The sequence below is a fragment of the Octodon degus genome, unplaced genomic scaffold (assembly GCF_000260255.1).
Source record: "Octodon degus isolate 3935 unplaced genomic scaffold, OctDeg1.0 scaffold00083, whole genome shotgun sequence".
NCBI lineage: Eukaryota > Metazoa > Chordata > Mammalia > Rodentia > Octodontidae > Octodon > Octodon degus.
In genome coordinates, this window is record NW_004524659.1 from 11,244,236 (window position 1) to 11,262,804 (window position 18,569).

General features: G+C 47.7%; 1 protein-coding gene across 1 annotated transcript in view; it reads left to right on the plus strand.

Annotated features, from left to right (window-relative positions):
• The first annotated feature begins 14,974 nt into the window (after nt 1-14,974).
• Nucleotides 14,975-18,569, plus strand: part of Acp7 (acid phosphatase 7, tartrate resistant (putative)) — a 19,438-nt gene continuing 15,843 nt past the window's right edge. Inside the window, exon 1 of the mRNA XM_004636878.2 lies at nt 14,975-15,097. Within this exon, the coding sequence (XP_004636935.1) occupies nt 14,989-15,097 (109 nt within the window). The 5' untranslated portion in view covers nt 14,975-14,988. The remainder of the gene's footprint in view (nt 15,098-18,569) is intronic.

The window sequence follows — 18,569 nt, forward strand, 5'->3', positions numbered from 1 at the left end:
TGTCACATCCTTCATCCACGTTGCGGTTGCTCTTCCTGCGGCCTCCAATCTTACTTCAGATTCTTGCCTCGCTTCTCTCCTTCTTCTCTTCCTCACATTGCTATATTCCAGCATCTGGAGACCAAATCTTGGAGAGGCTGATCCACTGCTGCTCACTACTCTGCCATCATCCTGCAATATAGGTTCAGAGTTGCCTTACCTCTCCTTCTCAAGTTGGACTCCAGGTTCTGCTCATCACAAGTAAGGTATTAGACAAAGCAAGCAAAAAGCAGTGTCAAAGTCTACTCAAAAAACCGAACATCTCAAAATGCTGCAAGAAACTGGTTTCTATCCCTAAATTCCACTGGGAAGTGTTTCCCTGACAAGCACAATGGCCTGAGTTCAATCCCTGGTTCCAAAAAAAAAAGAAAGAAAGAAGGTTGGAGCCCTTTCAGATACACGAGTCTCAAACCTTACCTCCCCTGAGACCTTTCCCAAAAAGCCACAGGAGGATGTGCTCCACCAAAAGGAGGATGTCTTTAGGAGAGAGGATGTGCTGAAGTCTAGGAGACAGGAGAGACGTGGGGGCACGGGGTGGTGGGAAGTGGAGACCTTGGTATGGCAGCTGGACACAGAGGCTAGAGGGCAACCGGGTCGGGTACGACCATGGACTCGTGAGACGGCTATGATGCACACCAACTTCCACTGCGGCTTCATTTATTTTTCTTCCTTGAGTCCTATAAAAGAACAGCCAGGTGGATGTTGTCTATACGTGACTTGGCCTGACTGTGACAGGGCTCCTGCCCTCCCCCCATGACTTGCCACCAAAGCTACTGAAAATACTCCTTTAACTTCGGTGACAGAAGTGCCTAGCTGGCTCTCGAGGACTCTTGGTGGATGTTCTCGTAGAAATCACAGGATGAGGCCAACTCACCAGCTCTGCAGCTGCCCCACTCCTGGCCAGCTGTGTGCCTCCTGGAGCCCTGCAGGCACTCACACACTCCACAGGCCAGAAGGTTGTGTAGACTCTCAGGAGAGCTAGCGCTAGGTCTGATGCGGGCGTGGCAAGCACTTCCTCTCTTAGCGACTGTCACTGACCAGTGGCTGGACTAGCCAGCCATGGTAGCCAGCTATGGTAGCCCTCGTGGTAGCCCAGTACTCTGGGAAGCTGAGGAGATATCACACACACACACACACACACACACACAGAGGGGCGTGCACACACGTGACATGGCTAAGTATATAGGTCAGTATGAAAGTCCTGAGTTCAATTCCCAATACCACACACACACACACACAAAAGTGGCTGGCTAGACTGCACCTTCCATACGTAGCTTGTTCTTCTTTCTAGTCTTTTCCCAAAACACCAACTATACAGTCTTTTACAAATTGAAATATTCCCTTACCATGTGGACAGCAATCCTGCTTCTTGGTATTTACCAAAAGGAGCTAAAAACTTACTTCTACATGAAGCCTACACATGTAGGTTTCTGGCTGCTTTATTCCTAATCGCCCAAACTCAGGAATAGCCAAGAAGCCCTTCACAAAGCTGGTGCTGGGGGCCATGGAGATAGCTCAGTGGTCTAAGCGCCAGCCTAGGCAAGTACAAGGACCTGGGTTTAATCACTAGCACTGCACGCCATGCCGGCCCTACCTAAGGCGTGTGGCATTGGCCACCAAGACTGGGCATGGTGGCACATGCCTATAATCCCAGTGCAGGGGAGGCTGAAATGGGAGGATCACTATGAGTCCGAGCTGCAGTGAAACCCTGTACCAAATACATAAAATTAAAAGTGCCTGCATAGGTACATGGTGGGGCACCCAGACAATGAAATAACAGGCAGAACTCAAGAGCAGTGTGCTCCTAAGATGTGAGAAGACATAGGGAGCCATAGAAACCCTAGTTGGAGAAGCCCATCTGAAAGACCAAGTCCTACAGGACTCCACTAGGGTGACATTCTGGAAAAGGGAAAACTATGGAGATGGGGAAAAGACTAGTGGTCACCAAGGGCTAGGAGGACAGAGGCACAGCGGAGTGCAGGATTTAATGGCAGTGAAAGTGTTAAGATTTCACAGTGGTGGACACAGTCATCATACATTTGCCCAAACCCATGGAATGTACGACACTAAGCATGGGTCCTAAAACCAGCCATGGACTTGGGGTGGCAAGGATGTGTCACTGTAGGTCTGCTGATTGTTACAAATGTACCACTCTGCTGGGGGACCTGTATGGGTTGGGGAATATATGTGAAATCTCTCTATTTTCCTTGTGATTTTTTGTAGACTTAAAACTGCTCTACCAAAATGTCTTTAGAATAAAATACAACATAACCAGATAGTGGAATATGGGTAAAATCCAAACAAATTATGCAGCCTACTTAATATTATATGAACATAAATTTCTTAGTTTTAACAACTATATCACGTTATATAAGACATTAACATTAAAGGATGGGGGCCTGCCCCTTAGCTCAGTTCTTTAAGTGGCTGCTTCAACAAAGCAGTCAGGCTCAGGTTGCTGTGGTTCGATCCCCACAACTCAAGCCAGCCAAACCTGCCCTGAAGGCATTCGGAGCAAAAAACAAACAAACAACCCAAAACATTAAAGGAGATCAGGCGATGAGTATATTAGAATTCTCTGTAGTATCTTCACAACTTTTCCATCAATCTAAAACGATTCAAGAACCAGACCTGGTGGCACACACCTGTAGCCCCTTACTCAGGAGACTGAGGCAGGAGTATTGCTGTGAGTCTGAAGCCAGCCTGGGCTACATAGCAAGTTTACAGCCCGCTTGGACTACATGGGGAGACCCTGTCTCAAAAATAGATAAATAAATGAGAAAAAAAAAAAAGGATTCAAAAAGAGAGAGAAACAAAATTTAGCCAGTATAATATGGGGTCAAATTTACACATAGGGAATCAAGAAAAGCGAGACACTCATGAACATGCAAATCATGGTAAGGAGTGGAGGAGTCTTGGGAAGGACAGATAAGCAGTGTTGAAGGGCTGATACTGATCTACTTCATTGCCTAAGCCACAGATACACAGGTTAATTTTTTATTTATTTATTTTACTTTGTGGTACTGGAGAATGAACCCAGGGCCTTTTCACCAAACTACATCCCAAGCCCTTTTTTTATTTTGAGACAGTGTCTCACTAAGTTGCTAAATTGCTGACTGGATTGGACTTCTGATCCTCCTACCTCAGTCTCCCAGAGTTCTGGGATTAGTGCTGTGTACCACCACGCCTGTCATTAAATTGCTCTTCTTTGTGCTGTAGGTCTGGGTTTTGTACTCCATTCTTCACAGGATGAAGCATAACTTGGGGTAATGTCTTACACAATACCTACGTGTAATCTGGTTGCGTTACCACCAGCAACACCCCCAGACATTATGGCGACTCAATGCCGGGACCAGGGAGAGTCCTTCCTTCCCAAAGAGAACCACCTCCCCAGAGGTATTCTATTCAATAAGCCTGTGCTTGGCGGTCTTGTTGTTCCTCCTCATAGCATGAACACCCTTCTCAGGCCAACTGTGGTCCTAGTATGCAAGGATATGGGTTTTTGTTTGTTTTACCTGGAATCGAAGTCAGGACCTTGTGCTTGATAGGGTGACACTGTGCCTGCGCCACTGAGCTATCTCCTTGGCCCAAGGACATGTGTTTTTAAGATGTCTCAGCTAGACTGGGCATGGTGGCACAAACCTGTAATCCCAGCACTTGGGAGACTGAAAACAGGAGAATCACTACGAGTCCAATCTACATAGTGAAACTCTGTAAACCCCATACTAAATACAAAAAAAAAAAAAAAGTCCCAGCTGCTGCATGACAATACATTTTTGTTCTCAAAAAAAATGTTGTGTGTCCTAAACACAAACCAACTACACCTCACAGTATACTGCATTATTCTGAATTTTAAACTTAACTCAAGATTAAAACCCACTGTTCAGTGACTCATTCCAATTTTGAGCAAAACCTCAGAGGTCTGAGTATAGCTTAGTCAGAGACAGGGACTCTGTTCTTGGCCTTCCCCAGCTGAGTAATGAATGTCATAGAATCCCTACCTCACAGCCTTGTTATGGGGATGAACAAAGCATTTGGAACACCAACTATTGCCTGCTGAGTGCAGTAGAAATCCTCATTTTAAAAAGACATGTGAAGAAGGCTTTTAAAAGTAATTTTGTAATTATTATTATTATTATTATTATTATTATTATCATTTTGGCAGAACCAGAGATTGAACTCAGGCCCTTGAGTTTGCTAGGGAAGCACTTATTCCACTGAGCCATCTCCCTGGCCCTGTATTTTATTATGCATGTGTGCATGTATATATTCCAGTACTGGGGATTGAACCTGGGGCCTTCTCACTGAGCTACATCCTTAGCTTCTTTTTTTTTTTAATTTTATTTATTTATTTACTTATTAGAGAGAGAGAGAGAGAGAGAGAGAGAGAGAGAGAGTGAGTGTGGTGTGTGGCCAGCTCAGCCCACCAGGGGGCGGGGCTGGCTGGCATGTGGTGCTGGGGGATCGAACCACGGTCCCTGATGCTTTGCTAAGCTTGTTCTAAGTAGGTGCTTTAGACCACTGAGCCATCTCTCCAGCCCCCATCCTTAGCTTCTTTCCATTCTTTATTTTTATTTTTTTAATTAAAAAAATCTTTCATTTATTTATTTATTTGATACAGGATCTCATTACACAGTTCAGACTCATGGTGGTTCTCCTGTCTCAACCTTCCTAGCACTGGGATTATAGGCGTGCGCCACCATGCCCAGTTTCAGTGGCCCACATGTCATGTATGGCATGCTGTATGGGGACTCAAACCTGGGTTCTTGTGCTTTCCAGGCAGGTACTTAGACCACCAAACTATCTCCCTAGCCCTTCATTTTTTATTTTGAGGCAGGATCTCACTAAGTTGTCCAGGCTGTGTTAGAACTTACAGATCTTCCTGCCTCAGCCTCCCAGGGTGTGGGATTATAGGTGTGTACCACTGCACCTGACCTGAAGGTAACTTTAATAGTATCTGTTTTTGTCCTTTATTTATTGACTTCAAAATCTCTACTACTTCTCAACTTCACTCCAACGGAACAGGGAGCCAAACAGTGCTACAAGTCTGGCAAATACTGATGTGCATGTCCATGTGTTGAGAACCTACTCTGTCCTCTCTTCTCCCATGATGACAGTCCTGGAAGACGTCACTGCTCTTGAGACCTGAAATCTAGGAGGTGTTGGCTTTCCTCTCCGGGCAGAGGGTTTGTTAGAGACAGTGGAGCCTGGTGTTTATTAAAGGCCTGGGCAGGGAGTCTGGGACCGAACCCCATCTCTTCTCCCTAACAAGGTGATCCCAGGTAAGTGACTCAGTTCTCTGAGACTCAGTTTTGTCTCCTAGAAAAGGGGGCCATGAGGTGAGGTGAGGTGTCCACACGGTCACCATACGGAGCCCGCTGTGCTGTGAGCACAGGCTGACTGTGAGCTCGGCCGGGTGTGGGCCATGCTGAGTGCGTCCCACAAGCTCCCATGTTGTGCAAGTGGCCCTTCCTGTTGTGATTGCAGGCAGCGTGGCACGTGCTAGGAGGTGCGCCGTGTCCCGGGCACACCCCTTAGCTCTGGTGGCTCATAGGTCTTCTGACGCATGACAGCACACACAGTCAGGATGACACCACGGAGCCCAGAGTCCAGGCAGAGAGGAAACGTCTCCAACTCTTCTTCCTCCCAACCTCAAATTCTTGCATGCAGTACTTGGCCAGGGGCCTTCTGAAGCCAAGGGACTCTCAGGTTTGGGAAGTGACCATGGTAATCCCTACAAGGCAGTGACACTGAAGGACAGCAAATAAGGAATAGATGTATGCTAGGCACAGTGGCACATGCCTGTAACCTCAGCTACTCAGGAGGCTGAGGCAGGAAGATCTCAAGTTCAAGGCCAACCTGGGCAACTTAGTGAGACCATGCCTCAATATAAAATTAAACAAATAAATAAATAAGGGATGGAGGTGTAGCTTCCTAGGAAGGTCTGGGTGCCAACCCCAGCACTGCCAAAATGAGATGGGTTTGTGCTTGAGGTAGTCATTAGGGTTCACCCATGCAGTCAGTCATTTCATAAATCCTTCTTGCATACCTGGTATGTGTCAACAGGCAAAATTCCAGCCTTCTTGAATCCAGTAATCCACGGGGAAATTGCTAACAGGCAAATTGACAAGGAAACATGACAGTCTTTTAGAAGGCAGCGGATGTCACAGAGAAATAGCAGGCAGTGCTCCCTGAGAGTAGAGGTCAGTGCACGAAGGCCCGTGGGCCAAATCCAGCCACACAGCCTCACATGGTTGAAGACATTCTTCCTTTTTAATAATAGGGGGAAAATAATATTTTGCATCATGTGAGAATTATATGACATTCAAGTTTCAGTGCCCAAAAATAGCTTTAGTAAAACTTAGTCACATGGATTGGGCTGTGTATTTTCTGGAGTTGCCTCTGTGTTATAATGACAAAGTTAAATGGCCATGTCAGAGACCATATGGCCTGCAGGGCCCAATATTTGATGCATTTCCCTTTATAGAAAATGATGGCAGAGGCTGGGAGTGGTGTGTGGGGTGGGTTACGATTTATATTTTAGAAAGGCAGCTAGGTGGGTGTCAGAGAGAAGGTGGCATTTGGGTGAAGCTGGAGGAGGCAGCGGGAGCCCTGTGGACTTGGGGAAAAAACATCCCAGGTGGATGGATGGGCAGCACAAAGGCCCTGAGGTAGGGCTCTGTCTGAGGAGCAGTGTGGAAGCTTGGAGCAGAGGAGGCAAGGAGGGAGTAGAGGGGGATGAGGACAGGTAGGCGAAGAGCAGATTGTTTAGGGTCCTGCAGGTCACAAGGGCACCTCTGACACTTCTCCTGAGAGAGATGGAGCCACAGGAGGACTCTGGGAAGGTGAGGGCTGCGGCCGGGCTCAAGGGCTAAGAAGGGCCCTCTCTTCCTCTGGTTGCATGTGAGGCTACGAGAGGCAGAGAAGCTCCTAGGGTGGCTTGCAGCTGGATTTGGTGGTATGTCTCGCTAGATAATCTTCTACCTGGCCAAAGTCCCCAAAGCATTCATAACCCAAGTCAGACACACCAGGATGCTGGTCCTAGCGTTGCCTCTTAGCAGCCAAGTAACCTTAGGTAAGTTGATCAATCCCTCCAGCTTTGGTTCCCCATCTATAAAATGGGACTAATAAAGGGAAGGCTAGGATCAATGGGATCAATCATGTCAAGCAGCTAGAACCATGTGTGACATGGAAGGACAGCCCCCAACAGAGCAGCTATGACAAGGAGCCTTCCCCAGGGGACCCTGTCAGCCCAGGACACTATCCCTCCGAGAAAGGGGCTGTCCCCTACCACTCAGCTCCTCTGAGATGCATAGCCTGTCCAACCTCAGTCTCCTCATCTGCCAAATGGGCTTCCTGAAGTCTGTGGTACAGAATGCCAGGGGCATGAAGGGAACCATTTCACAGACAGGGTGCTGGGAACACAACGAGGGCTCTATCACCACCAACAGCTCCATGGGGGTCCTCAAGAACCTTTGCCAACATTTTATTAGGAACATTTCCAAGCACACAGGGAAAATGAAAAATTTTACAAAGAGCATACAAATATACAGTATCTAGAATCTATTAGGAACATCTCACTATTCTTCCTTTATCACCTATTTATTTCTCTAACCATCCAACAATCCATTGTATTTTGTTCTGATGAATTTGAAAGCCCAAAATATTTCTATTAAGATTTTCAAAGAGAGTTTATAGCAAGGGCTGTTTCCCTCCAACTACTGGGAACTAAACCCCTGATCTTGCACATACATGGTCGGCCTGGGCCCTCCCACCAAGCTACATACCCACCCCTTTATTAAATTTTTATTCTGAGATAAGGTCTTGCTAAGTTGCCCAGGCTGGCCTTGGATTTTTTTTTTAATTGTATGATTTCATTTATTTTTTTCAAAGCTGATTAATAGGACAGTTTCAATAATTAATACATTGTACATTGTTATCTTCTTAGTGGTTATCCATAGTATAAGATGCAGACAGAATATCCTGTTTAAACACTATTAGTGCAAATCTTTCTTCTCATTGAATTAAGCGAAAGTAGCTGTATATCTATCCTAACTATTCTGCATATACGGATACAAAATGGCCTTTCCTTTTTATTGCCATTTTTTGTTTAATCCTGTCAGAAATGGGTATTCCATTGGCATCTAAATACTATAGGTGCGTGAATTCAGCAAAACAATCCAACACAGTCCAGCAGTCCACAATAGTAGTGGGTAATCCACAGAAGTTGTTGACTTGAGCCTTTCACAGCTCAGCATATTAATATTGGCCTTGGATTTGTGATCCTCTTGCCTCAGCCTCCTGAACAACCAGGATTACTTGTATGAATGCTCATACCTGACTTCACACGCTACTTTTTAGTGCTGTTCTTAGTTCATTACATCCACACATTCACTCATCTACTTCTTCATTCAACTCTCTAGAATATGTCAAGTATGTGATACAGTAGATTTATCCTCATTACGCAGATGAGGAAAGTGAGACAGAGAGAGGAAAAGGACTTGTAGCTACTACATGTTTGAAGTTGAATTGGAACCTGGACTGTCTGACTCCAAAGCCCTGGATTTGTACCTGTAGTGTTGTTTCTTTCCTCAGTTTGAGTGAAGTGAGCCACACAGTGGGACAACGCGATAACACGAGTCCATGTGAAAGAATGCACAGGAAAGTCCAGGAAAAATAACACTGGACTTTGGTGTGATTATGACTAAACATAAATATTATGTCTAAGAAGAAAGCACCCCAGCAGGGCCTGCTGATACAGGTCTGTCATCCCAGCTCTCTGTGAGGCTGAGGTGGGAGGGTCTCAAGTTCAAGCTCAGCCTGGGCAGCTAAGTGACTTACCAAGATTCTCTCAAAATATAATAAAATTTTAAAAAAGGACTGAGCATGTATCTCAGTCAGAAAGTCCTGGGCTCAATTCAAAGAATGACCAAAAAAAAAAAACAAACCCAACATGTCCCTCAAGGAGGAGCAATCACTGATAAATAAGATCTATGATGAATAATTGCAGCCATTATTTACCTACCCTTTCATTGCGGGGCTCTGTGTTGCGTATGCTGCTTGTCTCCAAGCACTCTTGAGGATAGCATCACTACACCCACCGTGGACTTCCGGTGTAGCTACTCACCCCAGGTTACCTAGCCAAGAAGTAGCAAGCAGGATTCAAGCCCAACTTTGTCAGTTCCCAGGGCCACTAAACTTTCCAAGCTTTACCATCTAGTTTCTCAAGATATTACTTTCATAATGGAAAAGTCTCTTAGGGCCGGGGAGATGGCTTAGTGGAATAAGGGCTTCCCTGGCAAGCTCAAGGGCCTGAGTTCAATCCCTGGTTCCGCAAAAAAAGAAAAAAGAAAAAAAAAAAAAGTCTCTTAAGAAAGAGGCTAATTTATCTTTATTTCATTAGCCATTACTATGATAAAATTCAAATCCCTTCCTCACACCACACACAAAAACCAGTTCCAGATACCTTGCCAGTCCACATGCAAACTGATAAAATTGTTGAGCAACAACGTAAGAAAGGGGTTGGGGATATAGCTCAATGGGATAGTCCTTGCCTGGCAAGCATAAAGGTCCCAAGTTTGATTCCCAGCACCACAGGGGGTTGGTGGGGGACTTCTTCAGAGGAATAGCTCTCAAATAGAAACTTGAGAGAAACAACATGAGAGAAAAATCAGTCTTCAGAAGTAGACAAATATTTCTTTTTTCTTTCTCCCCCCTCCACCCCCTCCGCAGAACCAGGGATTGAGATCAGGCCCTTGTGCTTGCCAGGCAAGCACTTATTCTACTGAGCTACCTCCCCGTCCCCAACAAATATTTCTTTTCTTTTTTTTTTTTAATTTTTTTTATTATTTATTTGTGTGTGTGTGTGTGTGTGTGTGTGTGTGTGGGGCTAGCTCAGCCCACCAGGGGGGCGGGGCTGGCTGGCATGTGGTGCTGGGGGATTGAACCGCGGTCCCTGTGCTTTGCTAAGCTTGTTCTGAGTAGGTGCTTTAGACCACTGAGCCATCTCACCAGCCCCATAATTCCATCCTTATTTGTTTTTGTTTTATGGTGGAACCGGGGATTGAACTCAGGCCCTTGTGCTTGCTAGGGAAGCGCTTATTCCACTGAGCCATCTCCCCGGCCCCCAACAAATATTTCTTAAACAAAATGTAGACAATCACTATACACAAGGGAAAAGGTAATTAGACTATGCTTAATGAAGACCTTTTATTCATTAAAAAAAAAAAAACAACTCCATGAAAAGGCGAAAATGAAGCCATAGAGATGTCCATTCAATGGCAATGGCTTATATTCCGAATGCATGAAAGGTAAATTCACTTAAAAATGAACAACTCCCTAAATAAAAATAGGTAACCCAATAGAAGACAAGCAAGATATGTTTTTGAACAAATAAGTCACCTAAGAAAGCTATTCAGAAGGGCAGTGCCTACAAAGCATGGTGGTGCATGCCTATAATCCCAGCGCTAGGGAGGCTGAAGCAGGAGGATTGCTGTGAGTTTGAGACCAGTCTGGGCTACAAAGTGAACTAGTGAACTCAAGGTCACCATGAACTGCATAGTGAGTCCTACTAACCTGTTTTGAAACTGTCTCATTCCTATTTGTTTCTCAATAAAATTAATTTTAAAAAATGAACAGTATAATGAGACCCTGTCTCAAAAAGTAAAAAAAAAGAAAAAAAAATGGCAATGCCTAAATGAAAAGATATGCTACTTTATTACTCACTGGGAAAATACAAATTAAGCTACAATGAACTACTACACACCCACCAGGATGACTTCAAAATGAGATGCCTGACAACGCCACGGGCCGGTGAGGATCTGGAACAATGGAAATGTTCCACTGTGGATGGTGGGAGGAGAGTAATGATTAAACCACTTTGGAAGACACTTTGGCAGCAGCTAGTAAAGATGGACACTTGTATGCTGGATGGCCTGGCTCCCAAGAGAAAGGGGTGGGTCGGTTCAGCAACAAAACGGGTACCAGAAATGGAAGCATGGCACTATTTGCAAGAGCCAAAAAGAGGGAGGAGACTCCAGTAATTTCTATTGACAGCTGATAGAGACACACACCATGGTGCACTGACACAACGAACCCCCCTTGGCAATGAGAAGGAAGGGGGCGCGTGTGCCTGCCCAGCCCAGGTGAATTGTGTAATGACACTGTCTAGTCAAAGAAGTCAGATATACAAGTTCAATACTGTACATCTCTATTTGCATCCTATTAAAAAAAAAAAAAGCGAAAGGACAGCGCTGCCTATGGGAGACATTCCCAGGTGGCAAATCCAAGGTCAGGTCAAGTCCTTCAAGTGGGTCCCTTCATGGGGAGGGTAGCGCCTGGGGGGCAGGAGGGGGCTGGGGAGAGCTGGGAAGAGAATGATGGCTGCACTGGCCAGTTCTCCTTGTCAGACTCACTGAGTGGAGCGCAACCACTCTGTACCTTCCTGGAGGTGTGTCAGATTTCCGAATTTGAAAAAGTCTAGTTTAAAAGTGCTTTAGAAGTGTGGGCCGCGGATGGCCCTGTGTCCCAGGGTGCGCAGAGCAGGTCACCTGGAGGCTGAGGACAGTCGGGAGGGCTGTGCTGGGCCCCGCTCTGGGCCAGGCACCGCTCTCAGTGGCTCATGTCTGTCATGGAGTCTGATCCTCCCAGTGACCCTGTGAGATAGACTGCTGTCATCCTCACTTCACAGAAGGGGAACCATGGCAGAGGCGTGACATCACGGCTGGCTTCTGGCACTCAGTGCCCACGAGATGTAGACCCGGGACACCTGGCTCTGTTCAGCAGCTCCCCAGGGGAACAGCAGCCCATGGGCCATGAGCCCTGATCTGACAGGAGGGTCCACCACAGGCGACCTCAACGGGCCATTATAAGTTAGATTATGGATGGCACAGGGGGCCTGCGAGAGCTTGCGTGGGAAAACTGTTTTGCCTCTTTTGCTTTTATTGCCTTTTATCTCAGGAGACCTCGATAGCGTGGTCTGGAAAACCAGTGGATCGCCCAAGATTTTTTTCTGTGGGTTAATGAGGTCAATACTGGTTTCACAAGAATATTAAGATTAAGGTTTGTCCTTTTGACCTTCCAAAGGCTCTGGAACCTGCAATGATCTCATCGATGATGGCTAATGGAATGTACATGTGTTTTTTTGGCTCAGTGGTCTGAAGCACCTACCTAGACCAAGCTAAGCTGAGCAAAGCACAGGGACCACGGTTCAATCCCCCAGCACCACATGCCAGCCAGCCAGCTCCTTGGTGAGCTGAGCTGGCCACACACACAAAATAAATAAATAAATAAATAAATAAATAAATAAATAAATATTAAAAAAAAAATACTTCTGTTTGACTTTCCTATGTGGTAAGTGGTAATAGACATAATCCACAAATACAAAAATACTTACACTTTTTAGGAGTGAAACTTTTAGGAACTGCTGCTGCAATTAGAATTTAGCACATCCTTCGATTATGCAAAGCCCAACAGACCCCCAGGATATTAGCAGCCGAGTCATGAGGCAAAACCACAGATATTTCCAAATCCTCATTAAATCATTCATCTTGCACATGCTCATCAAAACTTCAAAGTTACTTTATTCTTTGGGAGTGGCACCAGTGCGCAGTGTGAGCCGCCGGCCGGGGGCTCAGCAGGCACGGGACCCACTGCCTTACTTGTCTGTCCCGCCGCTTGCTCACCTGGTGTCCTGCGGGGATCTGGCTGGGACTTCAGGTTAATCCATTAATAAAGAATAAAGAATACGTGCATCACTGTAGCCCATATTTGTTTTAAAAATATTTATCTGCAGTTCGGTAGCACAGGTTTCTTTTGTAATTCTGTGTATTTATTTTATGAGTGTAAGAACAGGGTCCTGAGAAGGGGGCACCCTAGCTTGCCACAGGTGCCTTTTGCACCCTAACAGTGAAGGAACTCCATTCTGGAAGACCGTCAGAAAAAAATTAAAATTAGGGCGATGCCACCATGTTGGCCTCAGCAGGGGTGAGTTAAAGGTACTTGAATTTGGCTAGGAGCAGCTTTTGCCGTCTTGGAAGCTGTCACGGAGGCTTGGAGGGGACCGGGATCCACACAGTGCCAAGGGCCCATCTCGAGTCCCCTCCACCCCAGCGCCGCTCGCTCGGTACCCTCGACTCGTAGAAGGAACAATGTACAAAGCCAAATAGTGTGGTCCTTGTATCTACAGGCAGGAGTGGGGAGCTCATGAAAAGCGAGAGCCCGGGCCCCTCCTGCCGCCCATCTGGGAGCCCCCAAATGTACCTGTGGCGCCGCCTCAGCACTGAGCAGCTCAGGAGGTTTCAGGGAGGACACCCCGTGGCCCTCACCCAGAGCGCAGGGCAGAATCTGGTAAGCACGCGCTGATGATAGTAATAAGACAGCTGAACTCTCTCGGGCCAAGCAGCAGGGAATTTGATGCACAGACTCCTTTCATCCTCCCCGCGGTTCGCGGAGTAGTACGGTCAACACCGCGTTTTCACAGGTGAGAAAACAGAGGCGCGGAGAGGTTGAGTAACCCGCCCAGGCGCTCGGCCACCAGTCGTTTTGCCTTTGTGTTCTCCAGATGACCGGCGGGGCCGAGTGGGCTGAGGAGGGGTTTGGGATTAAGTTCGCAAGGAGGAACAACTCCCCGGAGGTTGCGATGGGAGCTCCGCTGAAAGGACGGGAATTCCCCGGGGGCCAGCACAACTGGGTGTCCTGAGCTGCGGCTGCAGGACCCAGGCTGGGGGCGGCGCCGGTGTGCGTGGCCCGGGGCTCAGCAGGTGCGGGACGCCGCAGCCTTACCTGTCTGTCCCGCTGCTCATTCACCTGGTGTCCCGCGGGCAGGTGGCGGCAGTCGAGCACCAGGCCTTTCTGCGTCCCCCTTTCTGCGCCCCACCCTGGGGAGGGGGCGGACCGGTGGGCGTGGGGCGCCCGGGACCGGCCCGACCTGTGGGACCCGGGGCCCTAGCTGTCTGGGGAGCCCGTCACCCCGAGGCAGTCTGTCCTTCCGGGGTTGGCAGCTGTGGGCGGCGGGAACCTCGCGCCTGCAAACTCATAAATAGTGCGGCGGCTGTCATGGCCAGGACGCGAGCGAGAGCCGCCTCCATCCCCGACGGTAAGCCGGGCCCCCAGGGCGTCCCCGCCTCAGCTCCCGGCTTTGCAGCCTAGCTGCAACCCAGCAGGTCCTGGGAGATTGAGAAGGGAACTGGAGACACACCTGGAGCCGGGAGGGGGAAACAGGTGTGGAGAGAGGTGCACGGCCTGAGGGTGAGGATGGGACCGGAAGGACCGGGGCAGAAGGCGGGGTGAGGCTGCCGAGGAAGGGAGGGGAGGAGGGAGGCAGTGGGCCGGCTCGGCAGCCTGGACTTCAGAAGGATCTGGGACGCACCAAGGGAACCCCTGGTCACAGTGACCACAGTGGAAGGCTGAGGGTGGAGTCCGGAGGGATGGGGTCCCTGCCCGCAAGGATGCAGTACTCGGGATTTGAGGAGCAGGAGAGAACTCTGGCTCCCCAACAGCAAGATGGAACGCTGAGGGTGGCCTGGCCAAGGGCAATTGCGGCGGCCCCGATTGCCCCCAGACTCCCTTCGCCAAATCTTTTTCTGGGTCGAGATCAGGGCTGGGGAGCCAGGCCTGTGGGGCTCAGCCGTGGCTCCACCTCCTCCTCGCCGTGCTACTGAATCACCTGCTTGCTCAGTTTCCTATCTGTGACAGGAGGTGACAGGGCAGCCACCACCTCACAGGAATGCTGCGAGGCTCCTGGGGCATCTATGCAAAGCGTAGGGCGCTGGGGAGCTCGGCCGGCAGCAGCTTGTCATCTGCTCTCCTTCCAGCATCTGGATAACCACGCCCCCCGGAGATCTCCCCGCCACCCTGCCTCCCCACTGCTGGGACAGACAGACAGCCCTTGGACTTTGACCCACTCTGCGGTTCTGCCTTCCCCTCTCTGCCTCGCCCCACTGCCCTACCATGCACCTCCTTTGCAGCTGCTGTCTTCTCCTGCTTTTCTCCGTGGGAGCCCAGGGAGCCCTGGAGACCCCCAAAGCTACCCCAGAGCATGTCCATCTGTCCTACCCAGGTAAGTGTCTGTGACCCCGCAAGAGGCCTCTCCCAAGGAGACTCAGTGATGCCTTATTGGTTGGCGGCTCAGGAACTCTAGGAACCCTAGGAAGTTTGTTCGTCCTGGGCCTCAGCTGTCTGCCTCTGTGAAATGGGATTACAGTCATGTGCCTATATGTAAAGAGATGATGGTGTCCGGCTCATCATGAGCTCGCTCTGGCTCCAAAGGGGATTGCTGTTGTCCTTGTTTATCGTGTCACTGTTGGATCTGGGAGACCTAGCATGTTAGTATGCACTTGGCCTGAAAATCAGTTGTGGAACAGGGATATTGCTCAGAGGCTCAGCACCTGCCTGGCAATCACGCGATCATGAGTTTGGTTCTTGGTACAAAAAACAAAAATCAACTGTGGAAGAAACTAGGGAATGAAAGAGGATGGAGCTCCATCCCTCCGCTCTTCCCTGAGGGCTGCCTCCTGCTCCTACATGACGAGGTTAGGAGCTCATCGCAAGATCCTGGGCTGGGCACCTTCCATGTCTGGGCTGCCTGGGCTCGAATCCCAGCCTTGCCCCTGACTGCTGTGTAACCTCAGCTAACTGATTTCACCTCTCTGGCCTCAGCTTCCTCATCTGGACAATGGGGTGACAGGAGTGTGACCTCAGTGAGGAGCCCATGAGTCACTATCTGCAGAATGGCAGGGCTGAGGCTGGTGTGCCACAGAGAGCCTCACATGCTTCTGTCTCAGGACCCTTCTCAAAGTTACCAAGACCCTCTGAGAGCTGGGTGTGGTGGCACGCACCTGTGATCCTGGCGCTCAGGAGGCCGAGGCAGGAGGATCTCCATGAGTTCATGGCCAGCCTGGACTACGTAAGCAAGTTCAGTGCCAGCCTGAACTACATAGTGAGTCTCTGTGGAAAAACAAAAACCCACCAAAAGAAATAAACAAAGAACCTCCAAGAGACTGTTGTAGAGATAACTGCTGGTACTGACCATATTAGAAAAGAAAAGGAAGAAAAAAGACATCCGAAAGAAGCCAATTAGGCCATTTAAGATGAACAATGACTAATCCCTTCTGCATGGATGTCAAAGACATTTTTTTGTTTGAAGATAAGATCATATGACATTGCCCTGGCAGATTTTAAACTCCTGAGCTCAAGCAATCCTCCTGCCTCAGCCTCCCAAGTAGCTGAAAAAACAGGCATGCACCACTGTGCATGGCTTAATGTAAATGCCACTTTAAATGAAGAAAAAAAAAAAAGAAAAAAAAAACCTGAAAAACTCTTCTTTTTCCAAATCAGAAAGTTGATAATGATTGTGGCATTGCTTACATCTTTTTAAGTATTTTAAAAAATCATTTATTTACTTATTTCTTTATTTGGTACAGAGTCTCACTATACAGCTCAGACTCGTAGTAATCCTCCTGGCCCAGCCTTCCCAGTGCTGGGCTTCCAGGCCTGTGCCTCCATGCCCAGTTTCGGTGGCCGGCACTGCGCGCCCAGAGTTCCAAGGCCTGCGCAGCGTTCAGTACCGGGGATTGAACCCGGGCCCTGGAGCTTGCCAGGCAAGCGCTTAGACCAGAGGAGCTATCTCCCCAGCCCAATTGCTTTTTTTTTTAGATTGCTTTGATGTCCGACTAAATAGATGCCTCGGTTCTCCTGATTTGCTTCCATTTTGGCTGCTGCGGCTAACGTGGGTGAGGGAGATCTCGCCTCACACAGACACAGAGTTGAAGCAGAGAGGAAGGAGACGTCAATAAGCTTCCAACCTCTGTGGCTACTTTTCTTTGATACTGAACCCAAACTGATATGCAGGGTATTTTTTTTAAAGCTTTTTATTTTAAAATAACTTTGATTTCCAGAGATCGTGAAGGGCTCCTGTAGAACCTCCACCCATCTCCCCCTTGTGGGCATCTCTTCTCTAGCCATGCTACCAAGATCAAAACTAAGAATATAGCATCAATAGCAAATTATCTATTAATGACACTTAAATTTTGTCAGCTTTTCTGCTAAGGTCTTTGTTCTGATTTGGAAGTGTGTGCTGTCTAGTCTATTCCATCCTTGACAGACTTTCAGTCTTCCCTGTGTTCTCATGTCCTTGACACTTTTTTTTTTTTTCTCACTATGTGGCCCAGGCTGGCCTCAAATTCCTAAGCTCAAGTGATTCTCCTGCCTCAGCTTCCTGACACTTGTGGTGTTGTTCTTGTTGTCCTGCTGGGGATTTAATCCAGCACCTTTGCACTGAGCTACATTGTCGGCCATTTTTTGTTGTTGTTTTGAAATAGGGTCTTTAAGTTCTCCAGGGTGAGCTTGAACCTGTATCCTCCTGCCTCAGCCTCCTAGAGTGCTGAGCTTACAGGTGTGTACCACCACACCCTGCCAAAGAAGGTATAACTTTTGAAAATCCAGTTGCAGTAGCACTCAGAATCATGTGAATAAAGTGACAAGGCATTCGCTGGCTGGGTCGTGTCAGGCATGACGCTCTGCTTGGAGATCTCTGCAAGAGCAGGACAGCAAAGGTCACCTCCTGGCCCTGTTGTGGAGACCCAGTGACACCTCAGCGGTCCTTCTGGGGCCTTCGCAGTAATTAGCACACACTGTCCTGTGTGCTTCCCATAGATAGCTCACGCAGCCTCGCACTTATGTTAAGCTGGAGGTACTATCGATACTCTCATTTCATAAAAAAATAAAATAAATAAATAAATAAACTGAGGCTCATAGTGGTGAAGAATCTTGCCCCAGGTCACATAACCTGGGAATTGAATGCACGCAGAGCCCGTGATTGCTATCTTAACGCTTTTAATTTTGTGCCAATTTTTTTTCTTTCTCAGAGCAGTCACGACAGGCTTTTTTTTTTTTTTTTTTTTTTTTTGTGAGCAGAGGTGGAGTGTTTAGATGTAGGGGAGTAAAGGAAAAATTGGTTTTGTAGAGCAAACTTAAGACAAACAAGAGAATGGATAAAAGCAAAAATTAAGGTACACCCTGGTCCAGAAGATGCGAAAGTCATGCCAGTCAGCTTACGCTCTACGAATTTATTTTGAATTTAATATTAAACACTCTACTTAGAATTTTTTAATCTGCACTTCTGACTAGTGTGTACTTTTGCTTAACTGAAACATAATTCTGTGTACATCTTTACAGGGCATGTTAGGGGAATCTGTAGAGGTACACAGCGTGTAAGAGTTAACTCAAGGCAGTAGGAACTTCCATCTCTTCTAACGTTAATCATTTTGACACGTGGGGAGTTTGTGTTAGTTTTAGAATTAACAAAAGAGTTGCAAAAATATTATGGAGAATTCTTATCTACTTCTCACTCAGTTTCTCTTAAAGTTAGTCTCTTCCTTAACCGCGCTGTGATCACTACAACCAGACATCTAGGCAAGTGGGGTGGCATTCACCTGTTGCCCAGCTACTGAGGAGGCTGAGGCAGGAGAATTGTCTGAGTCACAGCTGTCCTGGGCAACGCATTGAAATCTGTCCAAAAAACAAAAAGAAAA